The sequence below is a fragment of the Homalodisca vitripennis genome, chromosome 3 (assembly GCF_021130785.1).
Source record: "Homalodisca vitripennis isolate AUS2020 chromosome 3, UT_GWSS_2.1, whole genome shotgun sequence".
Lineage (NCBI taxonomy): Eukaryota > Metazoa > Arthropoda > Insecta > Hemiptera > Cicadellidae > Homalodisca > Homalodisca vitripennis.
The window spans coordinates 111,254,321-111,280,597 of record NC_060209.1 but is presented as its reverse complement, the minus strand read 5'-3'; the positions used below and the strand labels follow the sequence as shown (position 1 = coordinate 111,280,597).

Below are 26,277 nucleotides of genomic sequence, written 5' to 3'. Positions count from 1 at the left end.
TGCACGGCAATAAATATTTTACTCGCGTATATAACAAGGTTGTTAAGTTGGCACCGCTGCTGAAGACATTGCAATTGCTCACCCAAGGATGACATTGTGCAATTGCTTACGATGCATTCCGGGCCTCTGCTTCGTCCCGATTGTTGCAACCACCACCCAGGCGCTGTATAAGAACTGGGTTGTTACATTTTGTATTGTTGTAACTGGCGATTTCACAAATTGTAACGAGAAATTTCATCTGTGAAAATATGTACCAAATAACTTCAACAAACATAAATGCTAAATAAAAATCGTAACCAATAGGAAACTTTTGATCCCTAGTTTGGGTTAGGACGAAAATAACGTGTATTCAATTCTTAGCCGTGAAATTGTGATCTACAAAATTTTAGATCAAGGAATATTGTGGTGCACAACGAAAAAAACAATGTTATAACGAGAAAACAGAAAGCATAGCTCAACTAAATTAATAATAATTGATTTATTATGAAACCAGCTCTAACTCCACCTCAAGACAAGGACATTTTCAGTTCATATTGAATTGATAATATGTAGATGTTGAGTGGAAAAGCCGTTCTCCGCTTCAAAATAGAGAATTATTTTCATTTTTATATACAGTACATGTTTATCAAAGGTACCATTATTGAAACATAACTGTGAAATTCAAATGAGAGACTTGATAAATTATGTGTTTGGACAAGCTAGAACAGACAAATTTCCTTGTTTCATACGAAAATAATATGTTTCAGTACAAATAAACATTATTAAGATATCTCTATATAATATAAATAATTTAAGATATTTTTCAAGGCAGTTCTATAGATTTGGCGGGAAACCTCCCCCAAAATGACCTTATTTAAATAGGGCAGACGTTCTGGGTCTTGTGCTCTGATATTCTTTGCTCATGAATATCAGAGTCCTTGTTCCTATTTGCGTCCTTAGATCTGAGGTAAAAGCAGTATATCTCAGACTGCACATCTATATTTTAAGACCTTTGGTTCATAAAACTATTGCATAGTTCTCTAGGCAAATTGACCTTATTATCTCAAGTTGTCAGATCTATTATATCTCGGAAGTGTTGATACAATCATTCCTGGATTTGTATATTTGTATTCTTAATCCTTTTGCGCTCTGAGATTTCTTAATGTCAATGAACTTTTCTGCACAATACAGTGATTATAGCAGAATAACTGTTATATGTCAAGCAAGTTTGAGGTTTCTAACCTTGCAAATGACACCTCGTTAAGACTAATTAGTTAAGTGTCCTTGGGTCTTCTGTGCCTCAGAATTCTTCGTTCCAACACCTTAGGCATTCTAACTTCTCTTTCAGTATCTTTGTCACGAGTCAGTGGGCATAATTCTGTGCTTTAATTCTCTAAAACCCTGGAGTAAATTAGCTCTTGAAAACGTAGCTTCTTTTCAGTGCATAATCTTTAGCTCATAAGACGCTCAACTTAAAAAATGTATATGTATACAATCATGCACATCATATACATATTATTTGTCTTCCTGAAATCTACGTTCTCCCCTACAGTATTGTGAACACAGGAGAAGAATAAAAACGCTATTAACAACCACGGAAACGAATGCTTATAGTATTTATTGATTAGTTAAACTAGTGCGTTCGGAAACAGCAGCAACATTGTCAGTTACTACATGTGTCTGCTGTGATACACATGTGTGTTGTACTACACGTGTATGCTGTGTTACATGCGTACTACATGTGTCTGTTGTGCTACACATGTGTGTTGTACTACACGTGTGTGCTGTGTTACACGTGTATCCTACGTGTGTCTGCTGTGCTACAGGTGTCTGCAAATGACTAACACCTGATCTTCGAGTATGTTTGTAAGCTTAATCATACACCAATTAGTGTTTTTAGTCTAACCCACATGTATAGGTTACAACTGGGACAGCACAGATTATATTTTGCCTTTCCTAAACAGATAAACATAGGAAACCTCAAATCTATGCCGTGTATCAGTGCAGAGTACATATATTGTAGGACTTCGACATTACGATTGATTTTTATTTTAACTTTAAAAATTAATTTGCTCAGTTTTTTATCCAATCATTATAAATTATGAGCTATGATCTTTAGAAGAAATAACGTTCAAACAGGATGAAGGAAGACTAAGCACTTTAGGAAATGCCCTCATAAGAACGATTTATATGTTATACATGTTTAATAAACTCCCGAAAATGTTAACGAACTTCTTAATCACCACGTATGCACTATAAGTATAAGTGTACTACTTTTACTTAAGCTCGAATGCGAGATTTATATCTGCAATAAATGCGTTGGAATACGTGCTTAAAAGATGGAAGGTTATGTGTAGGGGAAGACTGATGACGGCAATCTTGGGCTTTAGGTGCTTAGTGAAATTAATTTGCCGGCTAACAAGGATAATCACATGGCTTCAATAGTAACGGGAAATTCTCAATAAAGTAGTAAACCGTTGCGGCACAATCCACGTGTCGCGCCACGAAAACGGCTCACCAGACGTCATGTAGCAGCTGTTTAAACGTTATACACGACTACGTTAGTCCCGGGCAGTGTTTAACGTTCACTGTATTATAAAATTGTCCATTATAAATAGCAAGGACAAAGTTAATTCAAGAATTACAAATTCTCCTTTGTTTATGTTAATACTAAAATGTATTAATGTTAATAATACAATTGTTTAATAATCAGAAAGTGGTATACAGTTCCAATAATTAAAAAATACTTATGTTAGGCATTAAAGAAATCACTTAAAAACCTTCGTACTAGGAAACATTTAAAACTAAACGGATCCAGAAACAAACGCAATAACGTATTAATTCTAATAATTACATTTTCATATTTACAGCCATAAACATGTAATAAATAATCAAATTATATCCCCTATATATACGTCATACTTACGTATCCACGAAATTTATTAAGTATTGTAGCACTGGATATGTGGTACACGAAGAAGACGATGTACTGTCTCCATCCTCATATTTGATTGTCATTCGGCTTAGTACTCGTATAACAGTACAGTAATTAATTTTAACGATCACTTAATAATTCACAAATACTTGTTGAGCCACGTGGAACAAAAATCCAAATATTAGAACATGAAGTTTTTGAAGGCCTAGCGCCTAGTATTCAATAGTTTCTTAAATAATAAAAAGTCATATAAACTTACAAAATCAATCATGACCTCACGCTGGACCACAAGATCGAAATTATTGAGCACACGATAATTTGGGTGAGTTCTTACCCAAACTGGGTGATGTTTACCAATCCACTGTAGTTTAGAAGCATCTTCATATTGGATGGAAAGTTTGGAAGAGGATGAAATATTTGAAATTATTCTGCACTAGGTGTTTAAAGGTCGAATATAGCAAATATTGTGATAGGTTTGATTTTAATCTGGATAAGTTACAGTGCAAATTATGTAAAAATCGTAATAAACGGGCATGTAAGTATTCAAGGATTCTACATGATTCTCCGCAACACCATGCGCTTTCACATCTCGTTGTATAATAGACTCAAAGAAACACATCCACTCACATTTTATCAAACGAATCTTTACCTGAACACATTTAGCTCTGTATTAGCACACATTCTTCTGCATTATCATAACTTACTATTCGCTTAATTATACAAAGAATATTAATCACTAAAATTATTTTGTATGTTGATTTGTATAATACCTTTTCAAGAAAAGTATTAATCGTTTTTACATATTTATATTCTCTTACATAAGTTTTTTCAAATGTAAGCTGTAAAGTCATACACTACCTGAATCAGTATGAAGTGTTGTTTTTGTGAAATATTTCAGATTGCAGATGCATAAATGAAATGAAATGAGAAATCCAAATGGGTATACATCATAATATGTTGAAGACAATTTCTCTGTTATATAGTGCGATATAAACAAAAATCAAGCAAAATCTAGCAGCACGTTAGACCGGTAGGCCGAAAGAAACTCCCAGTTGGCGTAAGAAGACAATTTATTATACTTTAAGGCCTAAAATGTTTTCAAATAAAAAAATACTAAACATTTCGGTGCAACTGGACTGGTAATTGAGACATCCATTAAACTGAGCGCATTGGGCGTATATTGTAAACCGCGTCTAATAAAGGTGTTAGTGAAGAAGAATTTCCTCTAACAGCAAGGTAAAAGATGCTTGGTCCGAATTTTCTAAGACGTTACGAGTTTAGAGCACATAAAGGTATGAAGGTCGAGCAAACACATTATAAACTTGAACCTGCTCTACAGCAACCACGTTATATCCATTTAAATTTGTGATGCAATTCTTACATGCACTGTATAAAATAATGTACAATCTCAATAAACTTTATGATTAAGCATTTACTGTACTAAATCAGCCCGAGTGCGAAGACAACATTATGCAAAATGTAGCCTACATTCGCAAAAGAAAACTAACAGACATCAATGTCCTTTAGCTAATTGCGACAGGTTAACAGACCCGAGGAGAAAGTAGGATGTGTAGTCGTTAAATCCGTCCTGGAATGTATAAAGCAGGTGATTCAGCGCTAATAGTGACAGCCGTTCCACCTGACGTCAAGTATTATTTTCTTGGATTTATGGAACAATGATCAAACTCAGTTTACGTTGTTATTGTTATTATTGATTCCAAATAGCCTACATACGAACAATTGTGATCTTTCAATTATTACACTCGACGCATTTTTTAAAATTATAAATTATCGGAGCACAAGTATACACACCACTGTTTTTAATTTGGATTTTATATTTTCACTCGAAACTATGAAGAGACACACGATTTGCAGCATTCTTTCTTTATCGCGTTTTATAGAACGTTTGTGAGGCGAGGAAGAAATTCACCTTGACTAAACGTTGCTTATCATAAATAGCATCAAAAGAGTCTTATAATTTACTATTGAAAAAATAAAATGTTGATTTAAATAAAAAATAAAGTTAAACTAAGTGTTTCTAAGCTAACAACGCAAATTTTTGTTTTTTTTTTTTTTTTTAATTTATCCTGAGAAATTTATAAAAAACAATCGGGTATGTTCAACACATTTTTGTGGAGATATTTAACAGCCAATTGCTTTAAAAAGCGTGCAATAGACCATTTGTGGATATACAGAAAAATTTACATTTTATGTTAAAATGACTGTTTTGAAATAAGACATTATTAGGCCTATTATAGTCTAATTTCTGAAGTAACTATTGTATGTAAAACTCCCGTTTTTTGTCGCTTTTACATTATTACAAACATAAATTATTAAAAAACCGAGTATATTTGATATATTAAAATTCACACTAAAGGATAAAATTATGAACGGTTTAATTTCAGTATAAAGGTTTCTAGTTATCAATCATTATCTTCGTGCAAAAAATCTTTCTAAGACTATTTATAGGTTTGAAGAGTAAAAACAAATTGAGGTCAGTACTCTTCTTTGTAAAGTAGAGATATTATAAAGGGAATATTTCGTGGGAACTCTGACAATTATAGATAGTTACTAGTTTTCAATGTCGAAGTATACAGTTTTGCCAAACTGCAGAGTGGCAATGAGGGGCATAAACTTTGTTTCTGAAATTCGACAAAACAGTATTACTTGAATTTGAAAACCATTCACCGTTACCTATACTTGACAAAGTGTATCTGTCCCGTAAAAACTATTATTAATGACTATATTTTGCCATATTTATTGAAAACCTCGTTTCTATATCATGGCATGACTTTGCTGATATTGCATCACTATCGAAGGTTAACTAACACGTTTGAGAAACTAAGATCTTGGTCATATCATGAGACAAAGGGCAATAGCGCGTCATAGGAAAGGCGCTAAAAAGAGAATGAGTGAGATAATTCGAGGTCGAAAAAGTGTTGGCGCGGACCGCGCAGTTTAGCTGGGTATCGTCTGGCAATCAGACCGCCTCTAATTGGCGACTGAGCAGCTGGAGAAATTCCTGCAACACTTGCACCGCTCGCCAGAGGAAAGTTATTTGGAAAATAACAGAGGATTGTGCACGGTCTGTGAACAGAGAAGAGTGACCTGCATGCCGGCCCTCCACACGACCGTGCCACACACTACTGCCAGCTTAGCTGAATACTAAACATCCCTCATCATACCACAGGATTGTGCACGGTCTGTGAACAGAGCAGAGTGACCTGCATGCCGGCCCTCCACACGACCGTGCCACACACTACTGCCAGCTTAGCTGAATACTAAACATCCCTCATCATACCACAGGATTGTGCACGGTCTGTGAACAGAGCAGAGTGACCTGCATGCCGGCCTCCACACGACCGTGCCACACACTACTGTCAGCTTAGCACAGCTGCCAGCTTAGCTGAATACTAAACATCCCTCATCATACCACAGGATTGTGCACGGTCACCTGCATGCCGGCCCTCCACACGACCGTGCCACACACTACTGCCAGCTTAGCTGAACAGGATTATGCACGGTCTGTGAACAGAGAAGAGTGACCTGCAACCGTGCAGCCAGCTTAGCTGACTGCACGGTCTGTGAACAGAGAAGAGTGACCTGCATGCCGGCCCTCCACACGACCGTGCCACACACTACTGCCAGCTTAGCTGAATACTAAACATCCCTCATCATACCACAGGATTGTGCACGGTCTGTGAACATAGCAGAGTGACCTGCATGCCGGCCCTCCGCAAGACCGTGCCACACACTACTGCCAGCTTAGCTGAACACTAAACATCCCTCATCATACCACAGGATTATGCACGGTCTGTGAACAGAGAAGAGTGACCTGCATGCCGGCCCTCCACACGACCGTGCCACACACTACTGCCAGCTTAGCTGAATACTAAACATCCCTCATCATACCACAGGATTGTGCACGGTCTGTGAACAGAGCAAGAGTGACCTGCATGCCGGCCCTCCACACGACCGTGCCACACACTACTGCCAGCTTAGCTGAATACTAAACATCCCTCATCATACCACAGGATTGTGCACGGTCTGTGAACAGAGCAGAGTGACCTGCATGCCGGCCCTCCACACGACCGTGCCACACACTACTGCCAGCTTAGCTGAATACTAAACATCCCTCATCATACCACAGGATTGTGCACGGTCTGTGAACAGAGCAGAGTGACCTGCATGCCGGCCCTCCACACGACCGTGCCACACACTACTACCAGCTTAGCTGAATACTAAACATCCCTCATCATACCACAGGATTGTGCACGGTCTGTGAACAGAGCAGAGTGACCTGCATGCCGGCCCTCCACACGACCGTGCCACACACTACTGCCAGCTTAGCTGAACACTAAACATCCCTCATCATACCACAGGATTGTGCACGGTCTGTAAACAGAGAAGAGTGACCTGTATGCCGGCCCTCCACACGACCGTGCCACACACTACTGCCAGCTTAGCTGAACACTAAACATCCCTCATCATACCACAGGATTGTGCACGGTCTGTGAACATAGCAGAGTGACCTGCATGCCGGCCCTCCGCAAGACCGTGCCACACACTACTGCCAGCTTAGCTGAACACTAAACATCCCTCATCATACCACAGGATTATGCACGGTCTGTGAACAGAGAAGAGTGACCTGCATGCCGGCCCTCCACACAACCGTGCCACACACTACTGCCAGCTTAGCTGAACACTAAACATCCTTCATCATACCACAGGATTATGCACGGTCTGTGAACAGAGAATAGTGACCTGTATACCGGCTCTCCACACAACCGTGCTATAGCCTACACTACTGCCAGCTTAGCTAAACAAAAAACCCCTCATCTTGGAATACTCACTGATAGGTTAGACTCATTACTCCAACCAAACTGTTATACTGTATACAATGAACTGCCAACGGATGAGGTCACATGTTCATTCCTTCACCTTGAGAATCTAACTCTCTGTCGATATAACCGATAACATTTTACCAGAAAAGTAATTGGTTTTCCTAGTGGAACGGAATTAAATATAAACCGGTAGTATTTTCGTCAACTAGACTATCTGTCTTACCCAATGGAACCTCACTCATTTCATAAACTAGTTTAATTCTCTGACTTGTGCACTTATTTCGGCACAATACCATATCACCACGAAGACTACATTACGGCCAGTTCAATCATGCGATACGTCTACAAGGAATCTCATTACAGTTTCACGTAATCATCAAGTGTACTCACGATGTGTACGATTTGTACCCTAAACAACGTTATGATTTTTAGTTGACACGTTGTTTACGTTTACTGGAATGAATTCCATACGCAAGAATTTCAGATACTTTGAGCTTATAGATACAAAGAAAAAGTTGAACGAGGTAAACTCGCTGAAGCAGTATGCAATCACAGTATATTATTAACTTTGTACACTGTCAAGTAAGGCAAACTGGCATATAACTAAACTACTGTGTTTGTTCCGTGAATTGAGTATTTGTAGTTCATTTATTATGTAAGTTAGCCAGAAGCTAACAAATTGAAAGTGTACAGAGATTATAAAATTACGAATTTCAATAGTACGACATGATGTGGTGATGTGGTAATGGATCGCAGGCCAATCAACCAACATAATGCGAGTATCTGGGAAACTTTCCACAAGCGTCTATAATACTGAATTCTGTTAGAGTACGACAACAACGAATAGTTTAAGTGAACTGCCGCTTGTATTTACTAATTGACATTCGACCTGATGACCATTTGGAATATTTATGTTGTAATTTTATGCTTTTTTGTTTGACTATGGTGACAATCAACGACCAGCAACTCTGAAGTTCTATCAGATCCTCATCAATAACATAGACACCCGCACCCCACTTGGCGACTTGCCACTAAACCGCCTGTAGGCTTCCAACCATCTTCCAACAAAATAATCCACTTCCAAGTATCGATGCTGCAAATTTGCCTAAGTCAGAGCCAAATTACAATAAAATTCTAAATACCAGTATAAAATATAAATTTAATTTTAAACTGCCGACTCTCAATGGCTCGAATTGGCTATTGCCAAGAAATTGTGTAGAGGCGTTAAGAAGATTTGGTAAAACACCTTAGCACAAATAATACCAAAATATTTAGCACCAAAAATGAATGTTTAAAACGGCGTAAATGAGTGTGCAAAGCCTTTAGGTAAGTGAACAAATATTGCTGGATAAAGCCAAGAATTAATAAATTATCATAAAGATATTTAGTTAATAAAAAAATCGCAAACGTCTGTGAGCAGAGGAGATCGACTAGCGTGCTAACAGCTAAGCGTTTTAAAACCCACAACTTGGCCGAAATCAGTGACCTTTCTGTCGCTTTATCTCCTGGACTGACTGTGATATTCTATTATTTACATTATGACGTTATAAGTGCGTCAAACTAAAATACCTCATCAAAACTAGCGTATCTGTCGATCGATTTTTTCCGTGGGAAATTCCACTCTCGGTTACACGAAATCTTGATTGTGTGCTTCTAAAATGCAAATTGGATCTGTGCTTATGGACTAACAGTGGACGTGGACGCAGGGATTGATAAGGTCAAACGTGTTCTAAAAGATTTGTAATCCGCTAGAACACAACAAAGCGTGATGAATCAGCAGTACGCAAGTATCCTGTATTGTTTGTTGACGCATAGTGCTGATATTATCATTATGACGCGAGTAGCAATCCGTGTCAGCGCGATAATATTGAGTGATAGCTGTGAGCTAGAATTCTCAGTATGTTAAAATTCATGCTTTCATATTTTCATAAAATGATATGAAGTTTTATTGAATAAAAAATGTGTGTGTGTGTGTGTGTGTGTGTGTGTGTGTGTGTGTGTGTGTGTGTGTGTGTGTGCGCGCGCGCGCGCGCGTGTGTGTGTGAGCGTGCGTGAGTGTGTGTGGAAAAAGAAAAAAAGGAAATGAGGAATCAAACAAGAAAAATACAATAGATCATTAGCTGAAGGTCCATAAAATTGACGTGTGTGAATAACTAGACAACATAAAATTTAACTTAAATTAAGACTTCTCAGATGTCTTGAACTAGTTGGTTTGCAGTTCTAGTGAAAATTAAGGTTTACATTACAATTTTCATGCATCTTATCAATATCTTTCATAGTTTAACAATTTCTAAATGATTTTGTTTTTGTATATTTAAAGCGTGGCTGGCTAAAGGGTTTTCTACGTCGATATGAACAATGTCACATCGATGGCCAGTTACTATTATGCGTAAATGATTATGGTTAGCCAACATACTGTTTTTCGCAGGAGATACAATCAAATTAATAAATAAGGTTTTTAGTATCACAGATGATATTTCCTTTGATAGAATATACTTTTTTGATTATATTGCTTTTGAATTTAAAGTTATATACAGTGTATTGTCTTACTCAATAGTGAAATATAGTCGCCTTTCCACATAAACGTCGACTCAGAATAGCTAAGCTGGAATGTAATCACAAATGAAGATGGATAATTAAATATCGAATACATAAAAGCCCTGATTTAAGAATAAGTAACGAAATAGTGTTCTGAAGTTAAAAGTTCTACAAATAAGATTACATGAGAGTCAAATAATTTCAGCTATTACTGTCGTTGATTATGTTAACACACAAGAAGTCTTGAACAAATCTAAAATATTTATTTTTAAACAACAGAGGCTTATTTAGTGACGGTCTACATTCTATGGTCATGGTTGACCATCCTTACCTCAGACTTAGATCCGAGATGTAAATTGTATAACGGATGGTAGAATAAACCGAAATCATAGTTTATCATCAAGCGTAACTTTATAATTATTATAGTATTACACGAGTACTTTATTGTTATACAAATTAAATAATACAGTGATGTAGATGATTTTGCTATGAAAATAAGTATACAAACTTGTATATAAATAAGTACATTTACAAATTTAATGAACTACCTACTAACTAATCCAGAACCTGCTACACTTGTATCTGGCGAAATAAGACATATTTTGTAATATATAAAATGTCTAGACATTTTTAAGATATAGAAAATGATATATACCTAAAAACCATACATACCATAATGATAGTACTTTGGCAACCAAATCCGAGTAATCAACTGAAAAAGCGACATCCGATAACGAGAATTAAATCTGGGTTGTTGATATCTAATACCGGTACTGTTGAAGAATGTGTAAACAAGCACAACTGACATTTTCATTAGTATTGTGTGTAAATGTTAAGGATTAAATGCCTGAAAATTTCATGATCAAAATGCGTTTATTACTTTGTTCTAAAACCTCTCTTTACATCTGGGAAAAATACGATCAGATCCATGACAGCAATTGCGTGTTTAAAAGTTTCTGCACACAGCTTTAGAATATTAAGTGTACAAGTACGATACTGAATCTCCACTTGTTTATATTTCCACATAAAACAATCGGTTTTGGGGCAAAAGTGTTTGTTTTATAGACGAAAGCTATCAACTGGTGAACGCTACTTGCAGTACAAAGCAAGCCTCTGATGCATATTTAACCATCTTTAACATGACAGTCACGTAAAAAGTGTTTACATAATGCTCGTTCTTGTAATTTTGAACGTTTTGGAGTATGATGGTCGTGGTAAGGAAACCTTTGTACAATGTTGTAATGCTATTTCCCTTTATGACTAGTGACATTGTTGTGTTTAATATTTTTGGGACTTTGGGGAAATTTTATATTTTAAATTTATTTTTTGTTTACTTATTGCAGGTACGAGAATATGCAATTAACATATTTACACTACATCACTTTAATCCTCAGACTTAGTTGGTATGTGGTTGGAGACGACCTTTTAGAAAAAGGTTTTTGAATATGTAACAAACCAAGTTCAACGTTGTTTTGTGTAATGAAACCTGAACTAGTAGAAATCAGAGCTACTTTATGGTCACAGACTTCTAAATTCTCAACTAAGTACATTTTACTACTACATGAAACAAATAGTACTTGTACATGTTTGATTACTTAACGTTTATGCAGCTTGCTATAAGCTCTGCTGATGCATCGTCACAAACAGCTGACACAAGGAACATTAATTTTTGAGACGTCTTACAACGAAAATGTACCTGAAATTACTTTCAATGCACGCAAGACTCTGCTGACATTTTAACTACAGTAGAATTTTGAGGAAATGTGCAATTTGTTGTATTATGTGTGTATGGTACAATTTACCACCTCTTTGGTTAAGAGACTGTCATAACCCTCGAGATATTTTAACCGGATCGTTATTATAGAAAAATATTATGGATTGAAATACCATATTATGGTTTAATGATCAAGCAATAAAACCTGTTATGTTCGCGGTAAACTGGAGGTTAATCATTGGTAGAATATGCTGCGATTACTGATTAGGAGAGGTTCCAGAGAAAATAAACATTTGACCTCAGTTTTCTTTTACTACAGGTATACAAATCCACCAATTTTTAGTTTGTACTTAAAACTAATACAATCATATTAAACATGTTCATTTTTATTTGCTTGGTATCCAAGCAAACAAAATTGTACTTGTTCCTTAATATATTAACTGTTTATATTTATCGGGTTGATAAGAGCCTGGGGATCACCGACTTTCAAACTATTAATGTGAACTGCTATAACTTTAAATGGAAATAGAATTTCTCAGTAAAATACTGTTTTAAATTCTGACTTACAAAAAGAATACGAATCAAAGTGCTGCTAGAAGTATTGGGAGGGGGCATGAGGTGTTTTATAACCTGTAAACTTCCACTAAACAAACAATCTAGACACAGAACCTGAATTCTAAAAACACTACGAAAGACTATTTCTTTTCTTCGTCTTACGGTCAACTATCTACACATATGCTGCAAATTGTAGTTAATATAAAACCAGGTTAGCGATATCTCTATAGTTTTAACCATAAATATTATAGATATTTGTCCACTGAATCCGCGATCTAACCAGTCTTTCTGTTTTGATTTATTTTAAAATGAATTAATACAAATCTACTGCAATTACCAAAACAATGAATAGCGGGAATATTCAAGGAGCACGAACTATGAGGGGCTATGGTGTGGCTTACTTTATTTGCTGGACTCCTACAGTAGAAAAACACTCGCTGTAATCTCTAGAAGTTAAATCACAACACAACACTAAACACACCCAAAAATAGGCTCTCGCAGTACACACTACACACGCGCACTCCGCTCACCTCACAACGATTGTAATATTGCTCACCTGACGAGCCACGACGACTTGCCGAGCTGGCCCGACTGTAGCCGACAACACCCGAAGTACCTTCAATGTACCTTTCAATGCTGGGTCAGGGGAATTCATAATTAAAAATGCTGTTACATCACTTTTGATTGAAACCCTCCTCAGCAAGTCTGCCTTGTGTTTCGGAATGCCTTTTCTATAAATTGTTGAGTAGGAGGGTTGTTATAAAAGGACTTTGCACAGTGTTTAACAAGTTTGTTAATTACTGAGTAGAATTTCCTGTACATTTATAGTGCCAATACACTGTGATAACAGTGGATAAGAGTAGATAAACAGTGTAATGAGAAGTACTCAAAACGAAAGGGAGGTCTAGAATAATAATAATCTATTTAATTTACATAAATACAACACCTAACAAGGAATTACTCTTTCTCAACCACGTTCGAAGGAAGAAGTAATACGACGAATTTCAGCCGCTGCAATAATCTAGGTTAAACTGGATTTCAAACAAATGTTGTTTTAAATCACGACATTTAAGATTTATTTGCTAATACTGACGTCCTGACGTCTCCCAAAAGGAACCGGATACAAATTTACCTGGCAGAAATTACAAAAGAATATTAGAACTTAACCAGAACGCTAACTTGCAAAGCGTTTTCGATGCAAACTGACAAGTGTGCTGAAAAAGGTCATCATCTTAACACAAATACAAACAAATATTTATCTTTAAATGTATTTTTATTGTTATGAGAAAGTTAAGTTAATGGACCTGTTGTTAGATGTTTACATAATGGCGTCTGATAATTGTGTATTTGAATAAATATCTATTTAACTGATTATAATATAATTTTAAGATAGGGCCAAACTTGGAAGTTGGTGTGTCGTACATCTACTCCCAGAGTCCGCTTGCTGTTCGATTGTATTTATCTCGTATCGATTTCCGGAAAGATGTAAAGGTTATAGAAGCAAACATTAGATTATAGTGTCTTCAAACTCCTTCATCCATATGTTTACTTATTATTAGCCTAAGTTAAGATACTGTTTAAACTGTAGGTAGATTAAAATCAATAAATTTTATTGATTTATTAATTAAGAGGTTTAAAACTCTTATTACGATTTAGATGAATAAATACGTGATTAATGAATATTAGGCGAAATCTCCCCTATTTATCTATTAAACATTTATATAAACTTGGCATATACAAGTTCAAGTGTTAGCCTTCATCTCCGCGGCTGTAGACGAAGACGCCGCGCCGCTCCGACGAAGGCAAGACACAGGAATGCCGGGTCGACTCAGTAGGACACGTGGTTCCTCAAACCGGTCTAAGATGGCGGCAGCACTATCGAGCAACCAGTTTCATTCGAGTAATTTACGTCGAGATTTTGGGGTTTTGAGTGTGGCTGTCTTAACTGGCCTACTGGCGATGTATCTGATCGTGACCGCATCATTATCTTACCAGTAAATAATCTCGATCACCGAGACCGTTCCCTTTCTTTCCACAGAACTGTGTCACTTACAGTGTGAGCTATTTCCTGACGTTACGCAGCTATAATATTAATATAGTGACATCGGTGCGTCTGAATTTTCACCCCCTGTTGCACCTCCCTCGCTCATGACGTTAATTTGACAACACCACAAAGGGATTGCTGAAAGAATTCTGCGCCATCCACCACAGGCTTTAGGATAAGGTCAGCCTCACCATATGTGGTGAAGCTGAGATAACATTGCTTCAGTCCATGTAAAATATAAAACACACCAGACGTCTAACATTATTATCGTACTTGCAATAATGCGTTTATTTGTTTGAAATTCAGTAGTTAGTAAATAATATAACATTACCCTCGCTAAGACTTTTCTGTGAAGAATAAAAAAATACTTCATTTACCGTCCTCTAATATTACAAAACATTAATAAGACTTAGGTAATCAAAACAATCGAACAATCAAAAATATAGTTAATTTAATAATGGTATGCATCTAATTTCGGAATTTAAACATTGAATGAAAGTTGTAAACCTCTTTGGCTTACTATGTGGATGAAACATGGATTCATTATTTACAGTTTATTATTGACGAAAATTACAAACCAATAGTGTTCTATTTTTGTAACATTAGAAATACCTGTTATCTTTCGAAACATATCAAGACATACAAGGTATAAAAGGCAAAGCCTTCACTCTCTCACTGACTCATTACTAATTCTACAATTTCCCTATATCTCAAAAAGTTGAACATTTGCACACATACTCCTCATGACTTAAATAGAAAAAGTAAAGCATTTTCATAAAGATCAAAGTCCATATGGGTTGACAGGGGTTGCAATCCCTAGAAGAACTATATTTTGACTCTCCAACTTTTCCTATAACGATGAAATGTGTCAAACGTGCATCATGGTTTCAACAGAAAGAAACCATGGCACAGGGAATAACTTTTTTATAAATGCATTTACACAAAAAAGATAGATATTTTTACATACAAATTTAACCAAAAGTGCAAAAACCCCAAAGGTTTGTCTGCCATAACATAACCGGAAGAATATTACAAGGGTTAAGAGTAGACATTGTTTGACTAAAGTAGGCTTCTCACACCGAGTATACTTACATTTCCAAATATGCCGAATTGATTCGAACCAGAAATGCTTTTTCACGCACTAAATCTGAATAAAAACTAGTGACAATTTTGTTCAACTTTCGAACCTCTTAACTGTGAATATTTAAATAATATATGTTGTTTTTATTTAATAAACGTTTAATAGAAGAATATGAGACACGATTTGAGATAAAATCTACTTTTATTTTTTACTAAACGTCTTTACACGTTACACTCCATCACTATATTACAATAACGAAGTTCTAAAATTATTTTCTCATTACTTTTTCTAATATTTGAATGGTTCCTTGCGTTAAATATGGAGTAGGATGGTTTTGGTTTATAATTATTCTGTACGATTGGAAATACCCGTTAGTGCAATTTGAGGATAGGTTTCATTTTATATTACCTGGAAAATTATAGAGTTATACAAGTGAAATGAAATATTTTTTGTAAGCCTAGCTTCAAAAACACCTCAATTAACATTAGTAATTTTGACGCAAAATTATGTTTGTTGGTCATGTGTAAAAAACAGGAAGGCTATTAAAAATAAATAATACCGTGAAACAACACTGACACAAACTTTAAGATGGGAAACAAGTTTTCAAATGAGAAACTCATGAAAAGTGTTTATTATTCAGATATTTGGCATTTACTTAAGACCCTATAGAAGTGATAAAGTATGTGAAGATCTTAGGATGCTGGGATGTTTTTCGTTGTGTATGATTGATTATCAAACAATGTAGGGAACAGATTTGGACGTAATTTGGAATGTACGTACAATACTTAAATACGATACTAAAAAATATCAATATTTTTATTCCAAGAAACCACTTACAAATACTCTTAAAGGTAATTGAAAAAATATGTACGAGTATTATAAAGGTAGGTAATAATTGCGACAGCTAATGGTCACAGTACTTTGTATTTGCATAAAAGAATATGAGACGTCGTGTGATGCATATAATAGTAATGACAAAACATTATTATCTGACTTCATATTATATTATAGATGGGAGCAGTGACAAATTAAAACTAATTAGTCTATTCTTTATGTTACTTAATGAACAATATCGTGTACATGTAACGTACTATAAATTATTTTATAAAAGAAATCTCACAATTATTCAATAATTTTTTATATTTTCACACGAGGCCTTTCGACATCAAAGATGCCATCGTCAGGTGTGAACCAACAATTCGAAATAGTATAAATACTTTATAATTTAAAACAATATTATCAGCTGAGTAAAACTTAATACAGGATTTTTATAGGTAAAAGTAAAATAAAATATAGACTTTCTACACGCTATCTCGAATATAGTTCGACGTATGTAGAAGAGATTTAGCACAAAAATAGGTGTATTGAAGAATAAGGCACAGTCGTAATAAGGATTCTTTCACTCTTCCCCTTATACTCAAAGTGGGATAGATTTTTTTACTGTAGTGGGGTTTTCTACCATCGTAGACCTTTAAATACCCCCTCCCCAAAGATTATATATTAGCAAAACAATCACTCCTTTAAGACTAGGAATGATTGGTTTGATACTGTTTGCAAAATTGTGAGAGACCATTAACTGCATATGCGATTCGACATAAACAGGACCACTATGAAAATTGCTTTAACGTAAAAGAAATGATTTAAAACTAAATTATGAACCTAAAATTTAAGGAATTTTGAAATCGCAAGTCAGTTAGTTGTGAAATCTAGGAAAGCAAACGATCTAAATGTAAGATCGATCTCTATTCCTCGTTTTTTAAGTTTTATTTCTTGTAGAACCATACAAAAATTTGTTTTGGAATATACATTTTTTTTACTGATTTTTCTGTTATGTATTGAATTTAACTTCACTAAAAATTATACACAAGCCTCAATGTATTGTTTACCGGGACTACAAATCAACTCAAAATTGGCGTCAGAAATTTGGCTAAATTTAAAGAATGTAGACATAGTCAACATAAAGAATGTTTAAATTTAACTGAAAAAAGTGTACCTGATAAATGCCTTTTCCCGGTTCAAAAATATCATAAATTCCTCGTTTTACATCATAAATGATTATACTAAGAAAGCTACGGGCTTCGACTTTAGGATTCTTCCACAGTGGTTTAATATATGTGAAGTGTTCACTGAAATCGTTAGAACTATTAGTTATATACATAAAATGCAGAGAAATTTATTATTTTGTTAATATTTATGTTAATAATAGTTATGTTAATAATATATATTAATATCTATAATTGTATTTCAACCTCTAAATTCAGAGTCCCAAAACACTGCTCTCCAAACTGACAGCCCAACTGTGAATCAGGAGAGTGAAACATTTTTCAGTCGCTATCAGTTTCTCTAGAACATTTTGTAATGTATTTAAAAGTGTATGCACATGATATCCCTAATACTCAGCATAAATTGCGTGTGAAGCCGAGGGTCAGGGCTAGTTCATTTATAATTACTTACATCACTGAAAACACAAGTTTAATCCTGTTAGAATGAAATAAAAGAATTAATTTGTTATGTAAAAATTTACAAATATAGAAAAATAAAAAGATTTAAACTACAAAAAAGGAATACAGAATAGTGGGATCAACAGTTATTGAGACTAAGTCTAAAATAAAATTTAACAAGTGCAATGAATTGTAAGGATGTGAATAATCGAGCTGGCGACAAAGTATGGTATACGAGCTGAAGTCTATCACAAGCATGCACATTACATAAACACAAGTAAAACTGTAAAACAATTTAAAAAAATAATAACAGAACATTTTCAATTTTTAATTCGTTTTCAAATAGGAAAAATTTCTTGTTTATTAAATGTTTATACATACATATAAAACACTTTCTTCGACTTCAGTTTTTTCAAATAAACGGTGAAGTTTGCGTAATGAAAAGTCCAACCAATAACGTCTTCTCTGCCACAGGGATTTCATGATGTTGCAAATAGGTAGTGTTGTAGCAACAAAAAGATTTTAGTCAAATTTGAGTTCTCTGCTCAAACATAATGACATCAGGGAAATGTTTTGGGATGGTATCCAGAGAATATGCTAACACACAATTCTACTGGTGAAGATGAAGGTCAGGAGGGAATTGATGATCTTCAGGAAACAGTTGATGATTTAATTTTCTCAACAAGGGAAGTTGGCACTGGTTGATCACATTATGGCGTATTCTTCTTAGTCTTAACTGTACTAATACCAGTTGTTGGGAAAGAAAATAATTAAGTGGAATATTATGCAAATTGAAAATTAATGAATATTGGTGCATAAGTATTTTCGAGAACGGATGAGGTAAGATGTATATGGGCTATGGAGAATGAATGTAAATGAAGATAACTATTTTGATGCCTAGATGATATAAATAAATTAGTAATAAAGAAGGTAATTAATTAGGTGTTGCGCATAATATAATAGAATTGTATTAAATAATGTCTACGACAGGGAAGTAAGTTAATTAAATTATAATAGATTTATAAAATATCTGGTGATGATACTTACTTATAATAAATTAGGGTGGGGAATGAATGGGACAGTGTACATATTTTCCTTTTTCAATTTGTACATTTTGTCTAACACCTAAAACAACATGAGCTCACACATATACGATGTTGTAATCCAAAATTGAAAGATAACAGTGAGCTGAAACGTCGTGGAAATGCTAGTAGGGCGTTGGCAGCGTACTAGATGGACCTGTACCAGACGGAAGCTTAGATAACGATTGGACAAGAGGTTGACCGGTGTCTCATTACTTCAGGGCTGGGGAAGTCGAGTCAGCTGGAGTCGGTGGCCTTGGATTCAACAATAACTTATGCAACTCTGGCTACGTAGACAGAGCGGAGAGGAGCGATACTCGTCAAACACACAAACATTCATTTGTATGTATATAGATGGTACAAAACATAATTATAAATACAATTAAATTTGGACAGAATGGTGGTTAACTGTTGGAGTCGTACCCAACGGTTAACCACCACTATATTGTAGTCAACGGGTCACATGGTCAAAAATTACTAGTCGACCGTCTGGTACGCGAGATGATCTGTATTTACTGTACCATAAAATAGCCGACCGGGCTACAAAAGGTCATGGGCCGATTTTTTAGTGGCTAAAACTAATATATTAGCACCAACTTGTACAAAAATACTGAGCTTATCATAATGTACTTACAATTAATAAATACTAATGATGTAAAACTAATATATTAGCACCACCTTGTACAAAAATACTGAGCTTATCATAATGTCCTTACAATTAATAAATTACTAATGATGTAACACTAATATATTAGCACCACCTTGTACAAAAACACTGAGCTTATCATAATGTCCTTACAATTAATAAATACCAATGATGTAAAACAATTACGTTATTAACGTGCTGTGTAAGCACTATAAATACATGTAAGCGCAACAACAAAGGTTGATTGTATATACGACTACACTAGAGAGGAAGAGATGTACAAGGACAATGACTTACCAAGGCGGTTGCCCGTTCTCCTTCTCACTCTCAGGCATACTGTGCGTGACTGGATGGCCTGGAAAAGTAAAACTTAGTTACAGTTTAGCTATAGTTCATAGATATAATATATGGTTAAATCTTTGCATTCGTTAAAACTCCCCTAATATGTACCACGATCATGTCTTGTAGAGTAATTGTAAAACATACAGCAAAACAAGTAGTCTTAGAGCTGCTCACATTCACTATGGTAACAAAATTCGAGTTGATTTGAGCACAGAAAACAATTTAAAATGTTCTATCAATCTGTTTATCTCTTAATTCGGTAAGAGAGTTAAATTTTCAGACAGTGTAGGCCTACTCTCTTAAATTGTGCAAATAACTCATTCTGTTTATGGTCTGGAGGATAACTTGCTATTTATGGGATCCTGAAATTTTGATAAAATTTCCAGATGATTACTTTTCACCATTAAGTTAATATGTCAGTGACAATGTGCAATATGTATTTCATGCACATTTTACAAAATAATAATGACCACAGAGGAGTTATAGTAACAATATAGTAAAATATAGAAACAAGTGTCGGGTAGTTTAGACATTAAATTCGATAAGACAATCTACAGAAACATACAGGGGAACAGGTAAGGGAGAATGAGGAAAAACAGTGGAATGTATCGACACTATCTTCTATGTTATCTTAATGTTATCTTCTACATCCAGGCTATAACAGGATCGGTTGATGAAAATGTCAAGTGATTGCCTACTCAGCTGAAGATCTTTCTATGTAAAGTTACCAGCCTCCACCAGCAGCTAAGGAAGACTAGGTAACTGGATATGCTAGTTGATCATAGGCTATCTTAGGATAGGCTAGATGAGGATAGGCTAGCTGAGGATAGACTTGCGGATACAATAAATATTTAAATTGAGATGATACAGTAGAATTTTCGTTACGCGTCTTGTTTTTGTTATTATCTGCTATAATGCAACATTATTGTGTGTAGCTGTAGCTATAGTATTATTAGGCACTGTTCTAATCTACCTATTGTAGACATTTATCTTTTTACGTATCATCACGATAACTTACCACAATGCATTTTTACGAAGCAAGGCTTAGACGATCTTACAGGTAAACTTGTTGTTTGAGTTTGGCCCAATCGCACCGAATGGAACGGAGCTACAGGACCAATGCCCATTTAAAACTCTTAATCCAGATGCTTTGTGGTTGGTAGGATTATAACGAAAATCATTATGAACGTTTTACGGTATAAATGTATGGACTTTCGGCAACTTTCGAAACAAGTACAGAGGGTGGCACTTCAAGGCTGAAATGGGTTTCTCACAACTATTCTCCATAGTTTATAGAATCATTCTTTTTAAACTGAAGTTGGTATAAACGTTCTATGGAACAATTTTCATCAAGAATAGTTCTCAAGCCACTTTAAAGCTAAGGGGCGATATCTCAGGGACAAGAGTACTCTACGGACATCCATTGGATCTATTGAATTGATCAAAAATTGGTACGGACTTTTTTGGAACAAATAATAATTTGATTAAACAATGCCTTTTGAGCCACGAGGACAGAGGCTAAAGGCCAAAAATATTAAAACTCTTATTAAAACCAAATAATAAAAATTCTCTGCAAAACTCCAATTCATTTACTTTAATAAAAATTGACATGTACTTTGTGTATAAGGCACTATAACAACGAATGGTTCTTTTAGAACCGCGAAGCAGTACCTTTAGGCAAGGATGTTTCTCCTAACACTACAATGATCGTCATTTGAATCTGCAAAATTGGTATTAACATGTTGTAACCAAAAGTAAACCATCCAAATCTACCGAACTCCTGTGTATTTTATTGAACAAAGGAGGCTGAGCAACAAGCAAAAAATATGTTCTCATGAATGTATGTATGTTTCCCATTCTTTTCAAAGAATGTATATTAAGCTAAATCATACATCCCTTGTGCCCTCGATACTTTAGTGACCTATTAACAGTATTCTGTTAAACTATAGTAAAAGAACTTAACGACCCATTAAAGTAAAATGATAATGCGTGCACGGTAAGTACAAATAATTCAAGCCTCATAAAAGAATTGTTACAAGACTGAATTTCAAATACGAAACAACTATGATTGTCTCATTTCCCTCAGAAGTCAGAAAGCCCGAAGAGTTTTATTTCTCACGCAAGATGGATGATATCAAAATAGGCCGTTCTAAAGACCAGTGAAAATAACATTGTTAGTGGTTCAGGGCCAAAGTACTCCTAATTCATTCAACGATAAACATGGTTGTTCTATATCAGTTTGTAGTTAAGATAAAACTGTAGGCACTTGATACATTCACATTCTTGTAGATATCTCAAACAACTTGTACTGATGATAATTCTACTTGCAACAAGAAGTTTTTTGTGTTTACCATTTTTGGTTTTGATGACCAGCGATATTGTCGGTGACGATTCCAAGCCACCTCTCCCCACTCCACCTTATAATGTGTGCTTGTTTAACCCAATCTTGTCGTCCAAACCTTATCCTGCTCGGCACGGTGAAGGTGTAATTTTCTATTTCCTATGGCCTTTTTATAAATCCACGTAACCAACCCAATCATTTACAGACCGGAGAAAAAAATTGTTTGATAAACTAGTTGTTTTAGCAAAATGAAGAAAAATAAAAATTAAGTTTATTAGGAATGGTAAAACTTTTTTTAAACTAAGGTTTGAAAATGATTATCGTAATCCATGGCTTTGTCTATAACAATAAGGTTCTAGCTTATATATATATATATATATATATATATATATTCAACCAGCTTATTATTATTGGAATATGATACCTAATTTAGAAACAAACACTCCATTAATTATTAAATTTGATTTCCATTTAAATTTAATTCATTTTTATTTTTGAACAAAAATACAATTAAATAATTATTGGAACGTTTGATTATAAATTAAGTAATTGCTGTAAAGTCTTCATTTTGAGTTGTAATATACGTTAAATAGTAAGCGACCACACAAATCCGATTTTGACAATTTCAAATGTAAAAAAAATCGGTGTAATGTTTTGGAGTGTCGTGTACTGCGACTGATATAATAACGTATTTCCTAGCTACATTCCAGATTTATTAATGTCTTATTATTAATCCTAATATATGGTATTCTTGTTATTGCTATATTATATAGTTTATTAGCTGTTAATATTAGTTGTTGTTGCTTTCATATATTAATCATATCTTATTTATTTCTGTTTTTGCACTTTTATATAGTTTATTATTATATATATATATTATATTGTTATTAGTATCTAGTTTTTGTTAATTCATGGCTCGCTAGTAATTGCTGTATTTTGCAGAATACACCTTGCAGTTTCATTGTTTATGTTTCAATAGTTTATATTTTTGTTTACATCTTGTTGTTTATAAGCTTCATGTTGCTATTGTATCATATTCTCTCGATTTACACACTTATTACTTTTACTTTCTATTTTGTATTTATATTATCTTATCGCTTGTATCAGCATTGCGTAATTTATTGTAAAATGGTTTGGCCGTTAATAAAATAAAAGTACAATATTTCTACTAAATGTTGCGTGTGAACGTTCACACAATCTTTTCCGAAAACAAACCTCGAGGTAATATCTAAGTATATTGAGTTTAAATGGGTTCTTCGTATGCAGGCAAATGGCACGGTCACTACTGCCAACTAATTGTTTCTGGTCTTCAGAGTCCAGAAACAAAACTTTCATCGATTGCTGAACGATATAATTTATTTGGCAAAATATCTCCTTTGTTTGCATTGTTGAGTTGAAACAATGTGAGTCAATCTGCTTTTCCAAAACGCAGTAGACTGCATTATATACGCGTTATGCATATACAATTTTACAATGAGTGTTGTGTCTCTTCGCTGTCCCCCATGGCGTACCAGAGAGAGAGCATGGCACTCCTCAGCGCTCAAATGGTTTAAACCTTGCTCAGTTAAGTCAACCTTGTGATTCAATGTAATGTGTAATTATTGCTTACAGTTATTGCCTTCCTCTACACTCTAATTCACTTGTATTTAAATAGGAAATTTAAATTCCATGCCCTTAGTGATTTGCTAAATATTATTAAACAATCAATTGAATAACTAAAGGTTTAGGTGGATTTCTAGTCGTACATTTTTATTGTGTTTGCGAAAAAAAACCTTTATGAACACCGATTTCAATCACGTCTACAGTTGTAATTATTTCCAAAAATCGAATTTGTTGTTGAGGCCAATCGTACAAAATAAGAGAAAGACCCAGAAGCTTTCTACATCACCAATTTAGACACCTAGGTTATATAGATGGGCAGCAGTGTTCTCTGGAACACAAAATTACCCAGCGACCAGCGTCGTTGGCAAATCCGTATATGCACGACAATCTCGGAAATGCTAGTGATACATAAATTCCATCCAGTGGTACGGAAAATCTGTGGAAATAATCATAGTTCTTAGGCTTACTCGGCCGCTGCCGTAATTAACACCAACTTCTTCCTGTTCATACCGCGTTGAATCATGACTTATAAAACCTTTTCCTTGAGTATTTCGGGCTTGCTAGGGAAGCCACCTTCAGTGAACAGACTTTAAGCCGAAACCCGTATATAACATAAAAGTTATGCAGTTTGACATTTTCTGACTCGTGTTGGTTCTCCACAACGAGGCCCAAGTGTTTCAAGGAGATAATTGTGTGACTAGTGTTTCGACGCTGTGTGAACCAGAGGACTTTGATGTTAGATATAGAACAAAAATGTTGGCCCACAATAGTTGATGGCCACAGAGTCTCCAAACAAGAAGACGGATCTCTAAGGCCTAAAGTGGTTTCTACACAACTACTTGTATCATGCAGGGCCTATCAATGCATATTTGAGGCATCACCGTTACGGACGCTTTCTGTGGAAACCTCATGGTTAAGCCGCTAGAATGAAAGTATTTTTCACAACAATTCTGAACGTTCTAAGGATCTGTTTTTAACCAGTATCAGATTGACATTCTATGGATTGATAATAACAGCAATCAGGATAGTTGTTTGGCGTCTCAGCCATGGGAGTTCAAAGGATATTTTAAATATTTTTTGAACAATGCCGTGCATCTATTATATACATTTGGACTAACACTGGCATGGGTTTGTATGACATAATTTCAACAAGGACTTTAAACAATAGTCAATGAGGTACCGTACAGCCTAAAAAACTATTTTCGATCTACTGTAACGGCTATTGGTGATGCAAATTCCATAGAATTTGAAATAAATTGTTTTGCTGTATTAAAAAACAAACCTTTGCTATAATCAAGTTCCTTTGGACTTAACACTCAAACTTCTAAAGGTAGGAAAAACTGACTGCAAGTTCAATAAAAGCTTGTTATGAAATAAGTATTCTATAGACAAATCTTAACCGAAGCCTTTCTCTAGTCTTTTATGAAACCAGATGGTTGGAGTTCCAGGGTCACAACAGTTTTGTACACAATTACTGATGGGCGTGTTTAATATGCATCGATTTTGGTCGAAAATTACTCAAACATTTAAATACAATTGTTAGTCAAGATAAAATAGATAAAGATTTAGCCTATGCTCTTTAGTGTTGTTTAACAACTCCTTGGTATATAAAACTTTTATATAAAGGCTGGTATAATTCCAGCTAGCTCATTACTCAGGCAGATCGAAAGCTCTCAGAGAACGACTTCGGAGGCAGGATGTCTTCCAAAGACCAGAATCTCTAGGCCAGAAGCTATATTTAGTTACAATTAAGATCTCAACCCCCTATTAGGTCTAATATGTAAATAATATATTTTATGTTTTGTCTAAATATTAAAGTATACTTCGATTCAAATAAATGGTTGAATGTTGTAATAAATATTAAGATATACGAGTTTTACATTTTACCAGCTTCTTCTCATTGGAAAGAAGATGCTTAATTTATGAACAAACACTTCAATAATTCAGAAATTTTTATTTTTGTTTTTGTGAGGCCTTTCGTGTTCAATGAAAACATCGTCAGACCCACATAACTGAAATAAAAGTAAAGTAATAATACAAAATTTAGACTTAAATAAAAACACATGTCATTAAAAATACAAAGAGATAAAATTTTAAAGGTCAGGAAATATGTCTACTGTATTATGTAAAAAT

At 34.8% G+C, this 26,277-nt stretch overlaps 1 protein-coding gene across 5 annotated transcripts in view; it reads right to left on the bottom strand.

The window, feature by feature from the left end:
• Nucleotides 1-26,277, bottom strand: part of LOC124357305 (protein PALS1) — a 262,643-nt gene that overhangs the window by 157,607 nt on the left and 78,759 nt on the right. For 4 of the 5 annotated variants that reach the window (XM_046808971.1, XM_046808969.1, XM_046808972.1 and 1 more), the window contains one exon: nucleotides 20,157-20,214. In XM_046808971.1, the coding sequence (XP_046664927.1) occupies nucleotides 20,157-20,214 (58 nt within the window). Of the gene's footprint in view, nucleotides 1-12,966; nucleotides 13,111-20,156; nucleotides 20,215-26,277 lie in introns of those variants that run through there. The other variant, XM_046808974.1, reaches the window with a different exon arrangement.